The sequence below is a fragment of the Triticum aestivum genome, chromosome 5D (assembly GCF_018294505.1).
Source record: "Triticum aestivum cultivar Chinese Spring chromosome 5D, IWGSC CS RefSeq v2.1, whole genome shotgun sequence".
NCBI classification, from domain to species: Eukaryota; Viridiplantae; Streptophyta; class Magnoliopsida; order Poales; family Poaceae; genus Triticum; species Triticum aestivum.
In genome coordinates this window covers 127930973-127942859 of record NC_057808.1, presented here as the reverse complement: position 1 = coordinate 127942859, position 11887 = coordinate 127930973, and the positions used below count along the sequence as shown (strand labels likewise).

Here is an 11887-nt window from a genome sequence, read left to right as displayed (position 1 = left end):
TTCACTAGGGGCTTCTCTCGAGAAAATAGCATAGGGTAGGTAAACAAATTACAGTTGGGCAATTGATGGAAAAGAAAATAATTATGATGATATCCAAGGCAATGATCATGTATATAGGCATCATGTCCAAGATTAGTAGACCGACTCCTGCCTGCATCTACTACTATTACTCCACACATTGACCGCTATCCAGCATGCATCTAGTGTATTAAGTTCATGAAAAACGGAGTAATGCAACAAGAACAATGACATGATGTAGACAAGATCTATTAATGTAGGAATAGACCCCATATTTTTATCCTGTGCACCGCAAGATCGAACCCATCACAAAGCACCTCTTCCCATGGCAACAAAAATCAGTCTAGTTGGCCAAACCAAACCAAAGTTTCAGAGAAGAAATACGAGGCTATAACAATAATGCATATAAGAGTTCAACAGAGACTCAAATAATATTCATAGATAGATCTGATCATAAACTCACAATTCGTCGGATCCCAACAAACACACCGCAAAAAAGAGTTACATCAAATTGGTCTCCAAGAACATCAAGGAGAACATTATATTGAAGATCAAAAATAGAGAAGAAGCCATCTAGCTACTGCCTACGGACCCGTAGGTCTGTGGTAAACTACTCACGCATCATCGAAGGGGAAAAGGTGATGATGAAGTACCCCTCCGTGATCATTGACCCCTCCGGCAAGGTGCCGGAAAAGGCCTCTATATTGGATCACGTGGTTCTGGAACTTGCGGCGGTGGTAACTCTGATCTCTCGACTCCCTAGGGTTTTTGGAATATTTGGGTATTTATAGAGCTGAGAGGCGGTGGAAAAGCCTCCTGTGGGCCCCAGTACCCACCAGGGCGCGCCTAGGGCCTCTTGCGTGCCATGGTGTCTAGTGGGCCCCATGGGCCTCCTCTGGTGCACCTCCTTGTCCTCCTGGGTGTCTTCTGGGCAGAAAAAATGTTCAAAAAGTTTCGCTGCATTTGGACTTCGTCCCAAAAAATGATATAAAGTTGCTATAAAATGAATATAAAACATCCAAGATTGATAATATAACAACATGGAACAATAAAAAAATTATGGATACGTTGGAGATGTATCAACACGTAGTACGCGGATGACGCGGCGGGTGGATGGGCTGGTGTGGTGGACACGTAACCGAACAGAGGAAGATTCGTCTTTTTACCTTTCTAGATCACGATGAACTTGCGGAGGAAAATATGGTGGACAAAAACAAAGTTCAATATAGTAGATAATTTTCTCTCGGACTAATCTAGACCAGCACTAGTATTAGATGAATGCAACCAAAAATTCAACTTCACAAATACTAGATGCAAAAACTACTAAAGGCTAAAAGGTAGATGTGATAGATGAACTAATCTATTTTTTCTTATTTTTGTTGGTTGTAGGACTGAAAAACAATCTAACCTAATAAAACTATAAATCTCTCATTGATAAACCTAAGAACTAATACCACCTGATGTGAACTGGGGCCCGATTTTTGATGAGAGGAGATAACTACGATTTTTGGCGACTCGGCCCTCACGATCCGGCTGCCAACCATACAGGGAGAACCGTACACCACTGATATCCATGGTAGTCATTGTACCAACTCCATGGTGTTATCGACCGAACCAACGGCGTGATCGACCTATCCACGAAAGATTTTTCCTGCAAGCAAAACGAACAACATGCAAGAAAATAATAGCCAAGCAATCTGAAATTGCCGATATGGTAGTTGAAATAAATCTCACAAGACTAAATAATTGGGGTTCTGATAAGATGTCTTGACGATCGCACTAGCCACTACGAGCGAAGACAAATAAAAGTAGCAATAGTTAAACTTCTCTAAACAAAACCCGAGTCTAAACCCTAACGTAGACTAGCTATTTATTTTGGATGATCGAGGGCAGCCACCGCTTGATTTTGGAGTCGTTGGGTCGATCTCCAGGGTCGTACGACATGAGGGCTTTTGAAGCCCACTAAATTTCATGCATGCATCATGTTGCATGACATGGGTCCGGGCCCAGCTCCTTGCATGCACGTTGCACCTCTTGCAGGGCCCATTAGAATATACTTTCTTTTCTTGGATGCAAATAACTAGTGTTGTTGCTGGTTGTTTCAAAAAGATGGTGATCTCTTTCTTCATCTTAACATATGGCTTGTAGAATTCTCTGTTAATTCTGTACAAAATAAAACCTGGTGCCGTAATTTTGTCTTGGGCAACAAAATAATATATGGTGTAATTATTAATTAAGATCACCTAGAAAATATATCCACATGTAACGATCATGATCTTATCTGAGGTAGCTATGTGTACATCAAAATGTCCTTAATTGATTCCAAAAGATTTGGTTGGTTTGGGTTCAACATTTGAATAAATGTACACAAGGATTCATGTTAAAATTCAAGTGGGTTTGGAAGTTATGATTCAAACTAGATTTGTGTTCAAATTTGAAATAATTGAAACTTGAAAGGTTGGGGTTGTTCTCAAAATAGTTCAAATAGGTTGTGGTCATAATATGAATCAATTTACAGAAATATTCATTTGATTGGACCTATAGTATGGGTTCTAGGTTCAACTTAGTTTGAATTCAAATTTAAATAACTTTGAATTTGAAAGGTTCAAACTTGGGTGATAAGGTTCTAATGCTCACTTGTGGTACTATTGAACACAAAGCAAAAATAATTCCTAAGTTTTAAACCACTGATAACAAGGTGTGATCAATTCAAATTGGTTTCAAACATTTGTCATGGGAGAAGAAAATGGTTGCCATGGCAAAAATTTCTGCTGGGTTTGATATTTTTTTGGTATGACCAGCAATATTTGGCGGGGTTGGGAAATTAATGTTTCTATTTGAATTTATTGGGGTGGATCACCGCACCTATTATGTTCTGTTTATAACTTGATATTGCACCTAGAATGGTCCACTCCAGTAGGGAACAAAATAAACAAAGAGATTTGCAACTTTTTCATTCATTAGCCATTAGTAAATCAAATCAAATGATTAGCTCAGAAAACCTGGGATTATTCGGTTTAAGCACACGTAAAAACGAGAGCAAAAATACACTCATCGGTAAGCACTACGTTGGAACCGATGGGGATCCATAATTCACAAACAGGCAGACGCCCTGGTGGACTGGATGGGAGGGGAGGCCGCCATACATGCGACACGAGGGGGCTATGGCATAGTCACCAGCATAGGGGCATGAGCTATCCTTAATGCAACTCTAGTAGAGTTGTCATATGTGGTCAAACGCCATAATAACCGCTCATATGGCGATTATGGCCGAAAAGGTTGGTCTAGCAGAGTCACCATCACACACTCAATTGCCATATTTTTTGGAGGCCATGCCCAGTCGAGCCCCCAAGCCTATGGAGGCTGGGGGTGTTGCTTTCAAGTGCGCTCCATCACCAACCGCCCATGCGGGATGGAAGTTTCACCTCTCATCATCGTCCCACGTGACCTTTCTTATCTTCTTGTTAATGGTACACACAAGCATAACAATCCTGCCGCTCATCTCAGCGGGAAACATGCCAATTAATCACGGTCAGTGCATGCACAACTGTTCGCCCCATTTCCTCCCATGTTTCATGCCACTTTTTCCCGTCACCCACCAGGTTTCCCACTGCGCGCGGCCATAGAAAGGTTGGTGGTTCCCCGTGTTCTCTCCTCTCCCCACCTCCCACAACTCCACTTCCATCTCCACCTTTCACTTCATTCTCCACTTTCCTTCTCCTCACCGTGTCACTTCCCCTGCTATCGGAGTGGGTGTTGCTCTCGGAGGAGGAGAAACTGATTGGACGAGGAGGCGACCCTCATATCTAAGGAGTGGGATCGTCATGACGTTTGGATGTCGCGTACAAGGATCCCGCCCTCCTCGCCAAGGAGGAGTGGCATGCTCAGCATGGTGAGGACCCTGCACTCATCATTGTCGGTGCCAAATCCGCCCAACGCCATGCCGATACTCTGCAATTACTGGTTTCCTCCTCCTCCCCACTGTTAATGAGGCATGGGATGAACGCTATGCCACATACGTCTCGGTCACTCGCCTCGACGAAATCTTCAAGGAGACAGTCACAGGGCGAGCATTAGCAGTGGGAGGGGTGTGCCGCTTGGCACGAGTTTGTGATGACACCTGTGGCATTTTTGAAGTGCGGGCGCGCCATCTGGTGCAACTTCGAGGCGGCATTCCCGACCACAGAGCGTGCCATCTTGAGCCATCCCTTGTTGGCCAGGCGATCTGTATCTTCATGATCAGCCAATTCTATGCCTAGTACTCAAGCCAACTCGTCACATCTGGTGCAACTTCGAGGCGGCATTCCCGGCCACAGAACGTGCCATCTTGAGCCATCCCTTGCTGGTCAAGCAATCTCTAACTTCATGATCAGCCAATTCCGTGCCTAGTACTCAAGCCAACTCGTCACATATTCATGCGCCCAGTGCATAGCATTCACAATCAGCTGGGGTGCAAAAAGCACGCTATAGCGGCTACATATATGTAAGGCAATTTTTTAACACCTCTGCTACTAATTATGTATGAAAATGTCACTAATCGACATTATGGTGAACAATACATTAAAAACAAATGGAAAATAAGTTTTAAAAATTTACAACTGTTACAGTGATTGGCGAATTTAGGAGCCGTCCATTCACTAGGATCAAACGGTGGAGAAATAGGAGTTACGAGAGTAAAATTACATGAAATTACAAATAACTGTGGGACCATTACAAGATTATGGTGGGGCTAATCATTTTCCAAAAGGGTAGATTCGTCCAATTTAGTGTGCAGCGCTGGGAGAAAAAGGAAAAAGAAACCTAGCCACGCACGGTTCTTCCCCCTCTGTCGATCCCCTCTCCGCGCCTCCTCCTCTGCCGTGTCGCTGCGCCGCCGCACGCTTCTTCCCCCCCTCTCCACGCCTCCACCTCTGCCGGTCGCTGCGCCGCCGGCTCAGCCGCTTGTCCTGCGCCTTCTCCTCCCCGCTCCTCGCTGAGTCATCGACCAGATCGGCGTCCATGTTCAGCAGCGGCGGGGGCATCTTCAGCGGAGGAGGCGGGTGGTCGTGGTGGCGGCACCTTCAGCGGCGTCGCCGGACTCCCATCGCTGACCTCGGCCTCACCCAGAAGAGGTCTTGTCCGCCCATGCCGCCAAGGAGGGGGAGCAGCCGTGCCCGGACGAGGTCGTCCCCAACTCCTGCATCTAGTCGTCGACCTTACCAACACTGCAGTCGCCGCTGCTGGTCGAGGTCGCCTAGGTTGACACCGGCCCCGCCGGCCTGCAGGTCATCCTGCCCGACATGGTACGTACGGTCTCTTGCTCCCCCCCCCCCTTCATCCCCTATGTTGATCCCGACATGTATTGATTTGATTGGGCAGTTCAATTCGGTGGTTCCAAGCGAGGAAGTGGTTGGATGTGCGATGTTCTAGCGGCGTAGATACGCGATAGATTTGTGCTTTGTCGATTGATGCACATGGGGAGCTATGCAGTTACCCTGGAGAGGAATCAAATTTCTTGTAGAATGATATTTGCAGTGTTATTGTTCGTCACGTACAAAGCGCAGGAATCATATTAATAAGTTATACATCGTTTGTGCCATAATTTGCCATCTTGGATAAGGATTGATAGAAGAGAGAAGGACCAAAATCATCTACACTTGCTCACTACTAAGTGGAAATTTGCTACTGCAACCCTTCTGGTTTAGGAAAGTGACAGTTTTCAGCAATTGTTTAGCCGTAGGGAAGAACATACAACATATCCCTTTATTCTGCCCATTCGTGTCTGATGGAGCAGTTGTAGGATGTTGTTTTTTCTCTTCGATGTTCTTTTCCAGGTGAAATCCATGGCTGCTTCCGAAAACGTAAAATTTGTAAGCAGACGTTTTATTTGCCAAAAGATGGTTGTTGTCCTGCCACTAGACTGACCATCCAGCTTTTAATTTTAGTGTAATATCAAGATATTGCAATTGAACTCTTCTTAAGGTAATTCTCTGTTTTATCTGAACTCACTAAGATTATTTGCTTTTTCTTTGGTCTTTTGCGCATTTAAAATGCCAGAGAAAATTTTGCCAATCTCTTTAATTTTCACGCAAAGCTAAGATGTTTCCCATTTATAATTTAGAGACAAGCATCTTGTCAAAGCTTAGGCTTACAATGGAGACACCATCAGTGGCAATTGCAAAGTTCTGTGCTTGATATGTTAGTATCTTTCTAATCTCCCACCTCACGCGCTGAAATTAAAGAGGAAAGGAGCACACAATGAGCACCCACAAGTAATATATTCTGCCAAATATATACAAGCATGCCTACACAATGCTAGTAATAATCGTTGTGTACAATGGCGCCATACATTGTGGAGCAAGGCCAGAACTATGTTTCTTCATCTACATTTTGCACAGATGAGCAATTATCATCTTCTTGCCTTTTTCAGGTATTTGGCAATATTGGTTCTTGGGCTGCCCAATTGATCACTGAAGCTGGTGGCAAGGTGGTCTCCATCAGAGATGTCACAGGGGCTGTCAAGAACTCCAATGGCATTGACATAGCCAAGCTGATGAAGCACTCGGCAGAGAACCGCGGGATCAAGGGCTTTGACGGAGGCGACGCCGTCGACCCGACCTTGCTGCTCACGGAAGAGTGCGACGTGCTCATCCCGGCAGCTCTGGGAGGAGTCATAAACAAGTAATCTTCTATTTCCTCGTCCCATCTCACTTCATCCAATCTTTATCAGATTACTGCTCAGAAGCTCAGTTAAAGTATCCTCCTGGCTGTTATTTTTTGTGTATCTGAATACATTTTTGTTAATAAAAAGTTCGTTCGATTTTCTTCTTCTACTAGGGACAATGCTGATGCCATCAAAGCAAAGTACATCATCGAGGCTGTTAACCACCCAACAGACCCCGAGGCCACGAGGCAAGAACACCAACATTTTGCCACAAAACTAAGCTGCATTTGTTGACACATTCACACATTGACTGACAGCAGAGAAATGTTCATGTTCGTGGTGCAGATTCGGGCAAAGAAGGGCATGCTGATCCTACCGGACATCATGGCCAACTCCGGCGGAGTGATGGTGAGCTGCTTCGAGTGGGTGCAGAACATCCAGGGGTTCATGTGGGATGAGGAGAAGGTGAATCGGGAGCTCAAGACATACATGACCCGCGCCTCAAATATAGTTCTGAATATTTAGGCAATGTATGGCACAGTAGAAAATGGAAAGTAGTTATGTAAAGTATATCTTCGAAAACCAGAATTGGCTCAATTTGGAAGAATGCATACTTCATATGAATTTCTTGCCCGCTTTGCACGCGTTGCTACATGTGCATTATCATGCCTCAGCCATAATCATTGTCGACAAATATGGAATAGAAGAAGTATGTCCCCTATTTTAGTCCTCTCTGTCATGTTCGCGTGCACAACCTATTTTGCCAATGAGCAAGTTTAGCATCTGTTTGTTCTTCCATGATCTTATGCTGGTTGCCTGGTTCTCATTGTCGTCCTAGCTGTCTAGTTAGTAAGCAGAACTCTGTTAGAGTAAAGCTAGCTGGGACATCTGTTTCAGTATTGTTACCCAACAGACTTAGGCCTAGATTTATTAGTTGTAAATTCATTAGCTCCATGTATCGCATTAGTTTCGATGCAAAACACAACCTGCAATGTGCCAACTCTTGTCGACATGTCTATATCAGTATAAAAATGGTACATGGTGTTCCTGATGCTATTCCTTCTTATTTTCTGCAGGAGAGGCTGGCATTTGACAATACGGTTCTGTGTGTGCATTGACTGCTGGTGCTGCAGCCTGAAATTTTTCTTGTGGAGTGGACTGAAGTAATCCATCAAACTAGCTGCATTATTGATTCTGTTCTTTTTGCTGGCGAGGTAATAATCTCCCACTCAACTCGTGATGTGAGAAATAGTAGTGTAACCATGATATTTACATAATTGCTCATGTGTTCTATATGCTATGATTTTTCTTCCTTAATTACCCTGCCTCAGCCATAATCATCATCCACTTAAACCAGAACGGTATACTTACGCAGTGTATGGCGCCGTTAGAATGGGGAGCATGCGTTTGTAAGTAGTCACTTATGGTAGTGTTTTAGATGTAAGGTTACTCCGATGCAGAAAGGTATGGATCAGATGGTGCAAATGATAGAAGTGGAACTTGCAGCTCATTAGCTGGGTTTTCTCTAAAAAGAACCAATGAAAAGTCAAGCACTTGGATGGACATAAGCATACAAATAATATGCAAAAACATTAGAACATAAGTGTAGTCTTTAATTCAAAGAACATGCCATGAAGATCAATCATTTGGATCTGCCCTTGAAGTGCCTCTCCGTGTAGCCCATTCATGGCTGTACGAATGGGCTGGACACGGCGTTTGATGGTTTGCGCTTGCGTCTTTTTGACTCCACTTGTTTAGCGATAGTCTCTGTGTCAAATTGTTGTTTCACTGGATTACTAGGAGGGGCATTCTTCCTCGGGCGTCCACGTTTACGCTTTGGGGCACCGGATGTGTCTGGTTTGTTTGTAACATCAGGGTTGCTGACAATCGTGACGTCGTCGTCTGCACCTTTTCGTTCCTCTGGAATGCTGGCTTCGTACTCGTCCTTCTGTAGAGGAAATAGTGGTCATGAAAGGTAGGAACTACATGACATGAAATGCTAGTTGTGTAGAACTTACCTCTATAGGATTCTTGTATGATTTTTTCCGAAGCTTGTTGCAATCCGAACGCAGCAGGCTTGAACATATTTTCCAGCTGAAAATATGTATTTCTGCCTGAATTAGATAGTGACGCATAGGTTAGGATAGCGGTGAAGCATAGGTAGTGCATGATTACAAATGTAATTTAGTGTTCGGCAGACCTGTGTGAAATCCTCAGTAATTTTGTCTCCGTCCCATGTCAACATGTATTTGAGTGTGTACGCTCCACAGGAATAACTGTGATGTAAAGTTGAAGTTAAGTATTGTAATGTAGGTGAGGAATCATGTAGCTGCCTATACGTACCCATCCGTCTGTTGTGGTATGTTAGTATATCAAGTGGTTTTCCACTGGGTAATATTGATGGGTTTAGGCAGTGTTACCAAGCCATCCTCGACCGCTTCGTTGATACACGCCTGAATGGACTCCACCTGGTGTATGAGGAGTGATTCAAGGGATTGCGTCAGTGCATTTCAAAAAGTGTCACATGAGGTAAGAGGAAGCAAGAGAGCAAGCTTACCAGTGCAGTTTCCTTGGCAATGTCACGATATGCTTGGATGGAGTTTAGGACCTGGATCTCTTCTTTGTCTAAATTAAACACGAGTAATAACCAGTGCATGTTGTGCACATTCATTGGGACACGTACCTGGCAGAAAATTAAAGCGGACTCAATTTAGGGAAAATCAAGATATACAATTAAACAAGTCAGGAAATATGCATACCATTTTGCGTCCTACAAATTTTGTTGCTACATTAGCAACATGTGGGCTTTCCCATTGGAATACCCCCAAATTCGCCTAGCAATCTTCTGCTTTCTACGATGGAAATGAATGATGTAGCATCAGTTGCAACATTGCTAATGTGTGCATATGCATTAATAACCTGCAAAATTTGTAGTCATGTAATATGGCACAATTCAGAATACTTGATGTAGATTGCAGTATACGGGCCTTACGTCATCGACGAAGAATAGTTTGCTAACATTTGGTTTTAGTTGATGAACTGTTAGCACAATGTCTTCGATGTGAACTACCTCAACAAGGTCGTGACTCCCTCGGATGAAAAGTTCAGCCTCATAGTCTTCATCTGTCAATATGTAATCATTGTTGAATACAGGCTTCCGTGGTGGGATGTCTTGGTCCAACTCCTCGTTTTGCACCACAGGTTTTGCACTAGGTGTACCAGCAGAAGTCCGTGCTTTCCATGCGTCAAACCCAGGAGTTGATGAAAACTTGCCATTGCTTGGTTGCTCTTGTTCCTAAAATTAGGAGTTGGTCAATGAACAGAAATTAGCTCATGTTAGCAAGGTTATGGGCCATAGTTATCACCTGTACGTATGCATTGTTCGTCGTTGATTGTTTGTTTGTTTCAACTAGGGATCTTAATTCCTGTAACATGAAATGCATAGAATGAAAATATAGGAAGTTATGGGTAAAATTGATGTTGTAGTGTCACTTACCTGGAGTTCCCTTTTGAGGTCTCCAACTTCATCCTCCAGCTTGGACAACCTAGGTTGAGTGGCAATTTTACCCCTTATGTTTATCACGTCCTTGGTCACGGTGATTATTCTTTTATCTAATTTGTGCTCTACTTCTACTACTTGTTTGACCAACTTTTTCTCTTGTTCTGCAAATAGATCGTTCTGGGTTTGAAGTATCATGTCCATCTGCATAAAAGAAATGTCAACTCGTTTTGTTAGAAGAAAAATAAGTGTGGTTAGGTGTGACCTTTGTTGTGTTATTGAGAAGGATGTGTCTTGGAGCAACTTACTTGTTGGCTACTCATAGTTTGACCTCGTGGTTGTGGTAGATAGATAGCATCTTCATGCGCATGTGTATCTTTGTTGGTATGCTGGTCATTTGTAATGTTGGTTGGCTCCACACCGCCGATGTTCATGACAACCTTTGAAAAGATATAAAGAATCAGTACTAAGAAATAAATATGGTAAATAAAGAAGTCAAGTCTAGAAAGGTACCAATCCATTATATAGGCCTCCTTTATCATAAGCCTCATGTCTTATTTTACCTGTGGCTTCATCCCACCGTGCCATCAGCGGACGGGGTATACGAGAATACAAAATCGATCCAGCATGAACATGTTCCCAATACCAAAACTATAGGAAATATTAGTTCATCAATGATAGAGATATATGCATCATATGAATAATAGTTGAATGACAACTACTGTTGTAGCACTTACTTGGAGCAAAGCTATATTTCCTTGTAGATTGACTTGATCCTTACAATTAAAAGTATTGATGGATGTTACCAAATGGTCCAGTGTGAAACATCCCCAGTTAAAATTGGGAATTCTTGCGACGTCTTCAACAAGGACGAAATATTTGGAGTCGACATAATCTTGTACCGTGGGTGCTAAAATAATGCCAATAGCATACAAAACAAACCGCCTGATGAAATGATCATCTGGAGTTTTGGAGGCTTTAATTTTGTCCTCGAGGTCACTCAGCTTAAGTCTTCCATCTGTTTGATAAGCCCTTAACAGGTTTGCGTCTTTTGGTTTTCCCATTTCCATATATATATTTTTCCCCTCTATTGGAAGGTCCATTAATTGATAGACATCCGTTGGAGTTATAGAAATGTCCTTACCAGCAATGTGAATACTCTGCATGTCGTGGATGTAGCTCTTCGCTAGCAGCACCAACATAATACGTCGGAGAGACACTGACTTCATCTCTGTTAGCCCTCCAAGACCGGTTTGAGTGCAGATGGCCTTTAGGTGCTCGTCATCTAATCCATCAATCATTTGCGCGAACCTTATCGGTGAGCACATTAACCTCATATTTGCATGTTTCACACTGAGTTCGTCCAAAAAAGCCTGAAATACATGTAAAGGTAAAAAAACTATGTGTTTTCAAAGATTTTCACCTAACTGGGAAAAAATATACCTGATTGGTTAAGTCTGGTAATTGTGTGTCGGCACAACTTGTAGGAGAACTGGCCATTCCTTGAAAATATGCACAAACAGAGACTGGGTCAAGTCAGAGAATAAACATAAGCTATGGGGTTGTACCATACTGTAATTGTTCCACCTGTTTCTTACAGAGAACAAAATTACTATGATAAGCTATTTAATTTAATTACTTCTTTGTTACTACCTCTCCAGAGGTGTACGTTAACCACACAGATTGATCGGTGATTAATGATTACTTACTAAATTTTCTCTACTGTC

At 43.0% G+C, this 11887-nt stretch overlaps 2 protein-coding genes across 3 annotated transcripts; one reads left to right on the top strand and one right to left on the bottom strand.

Moving 5' to 3' along the window:
• Positions 1–4850: 4850 nt before the first annotated feature.
• Positions 4851–7728, top strand: LOC123119872 (glutamate dehydrogenase 1, mitochondrial-like). Its single transcript, XM_044539833.1, has 4 exons — positions 4851–5300; positions 6428–6678; positions 6835–6909; positions 7007–7728. Exons 1-4 carry the CDS (start codon positions 5298–5300, stop codon positions 7029–7031), a joined length of 354 nt encoding a protein of 117 aa, XP_044395768.1. The 5' UTR covers positions 4851–5297; the 3' UTR covers positions 7032–7728.
• Positions 7729–8130: 402 nt separating this feature from the next.
• On the bottom strand, positions 8131–10970 carry LOC123119870 (uncharacterized). 2 transcript variants are annotated; one of them, XR_006459039.1, is made up of 4 exons: positions 9005–10970; positions 8862–8937; positions 8680–8775; positions 8131–8609 (listed from the first exon to the last, which is right to left on the bottom strand). XR_006459039.1 is itself a non-coding variant. In XM_044539832.1 (3 exons), exons 1-3 carry the CDS (start codon positions 9006–9008, stop codon positions 8346–8348), a joined length of 507 nt encoding a protein of 168 aa, XP_044395767.1. In that variant the 5' UTR covers positions 9009–10970; the 3' UTR covers positions 8131–8345. The 2 variants fall into 2 exon arrangements, 1 of the variants encoding a protein (XP_044395767.1); XM_044539832.1 differs by having other exon boundaries at positions 8862–10970.
• Positions 10971–11887: the final 917 nt, after the last annotated feature.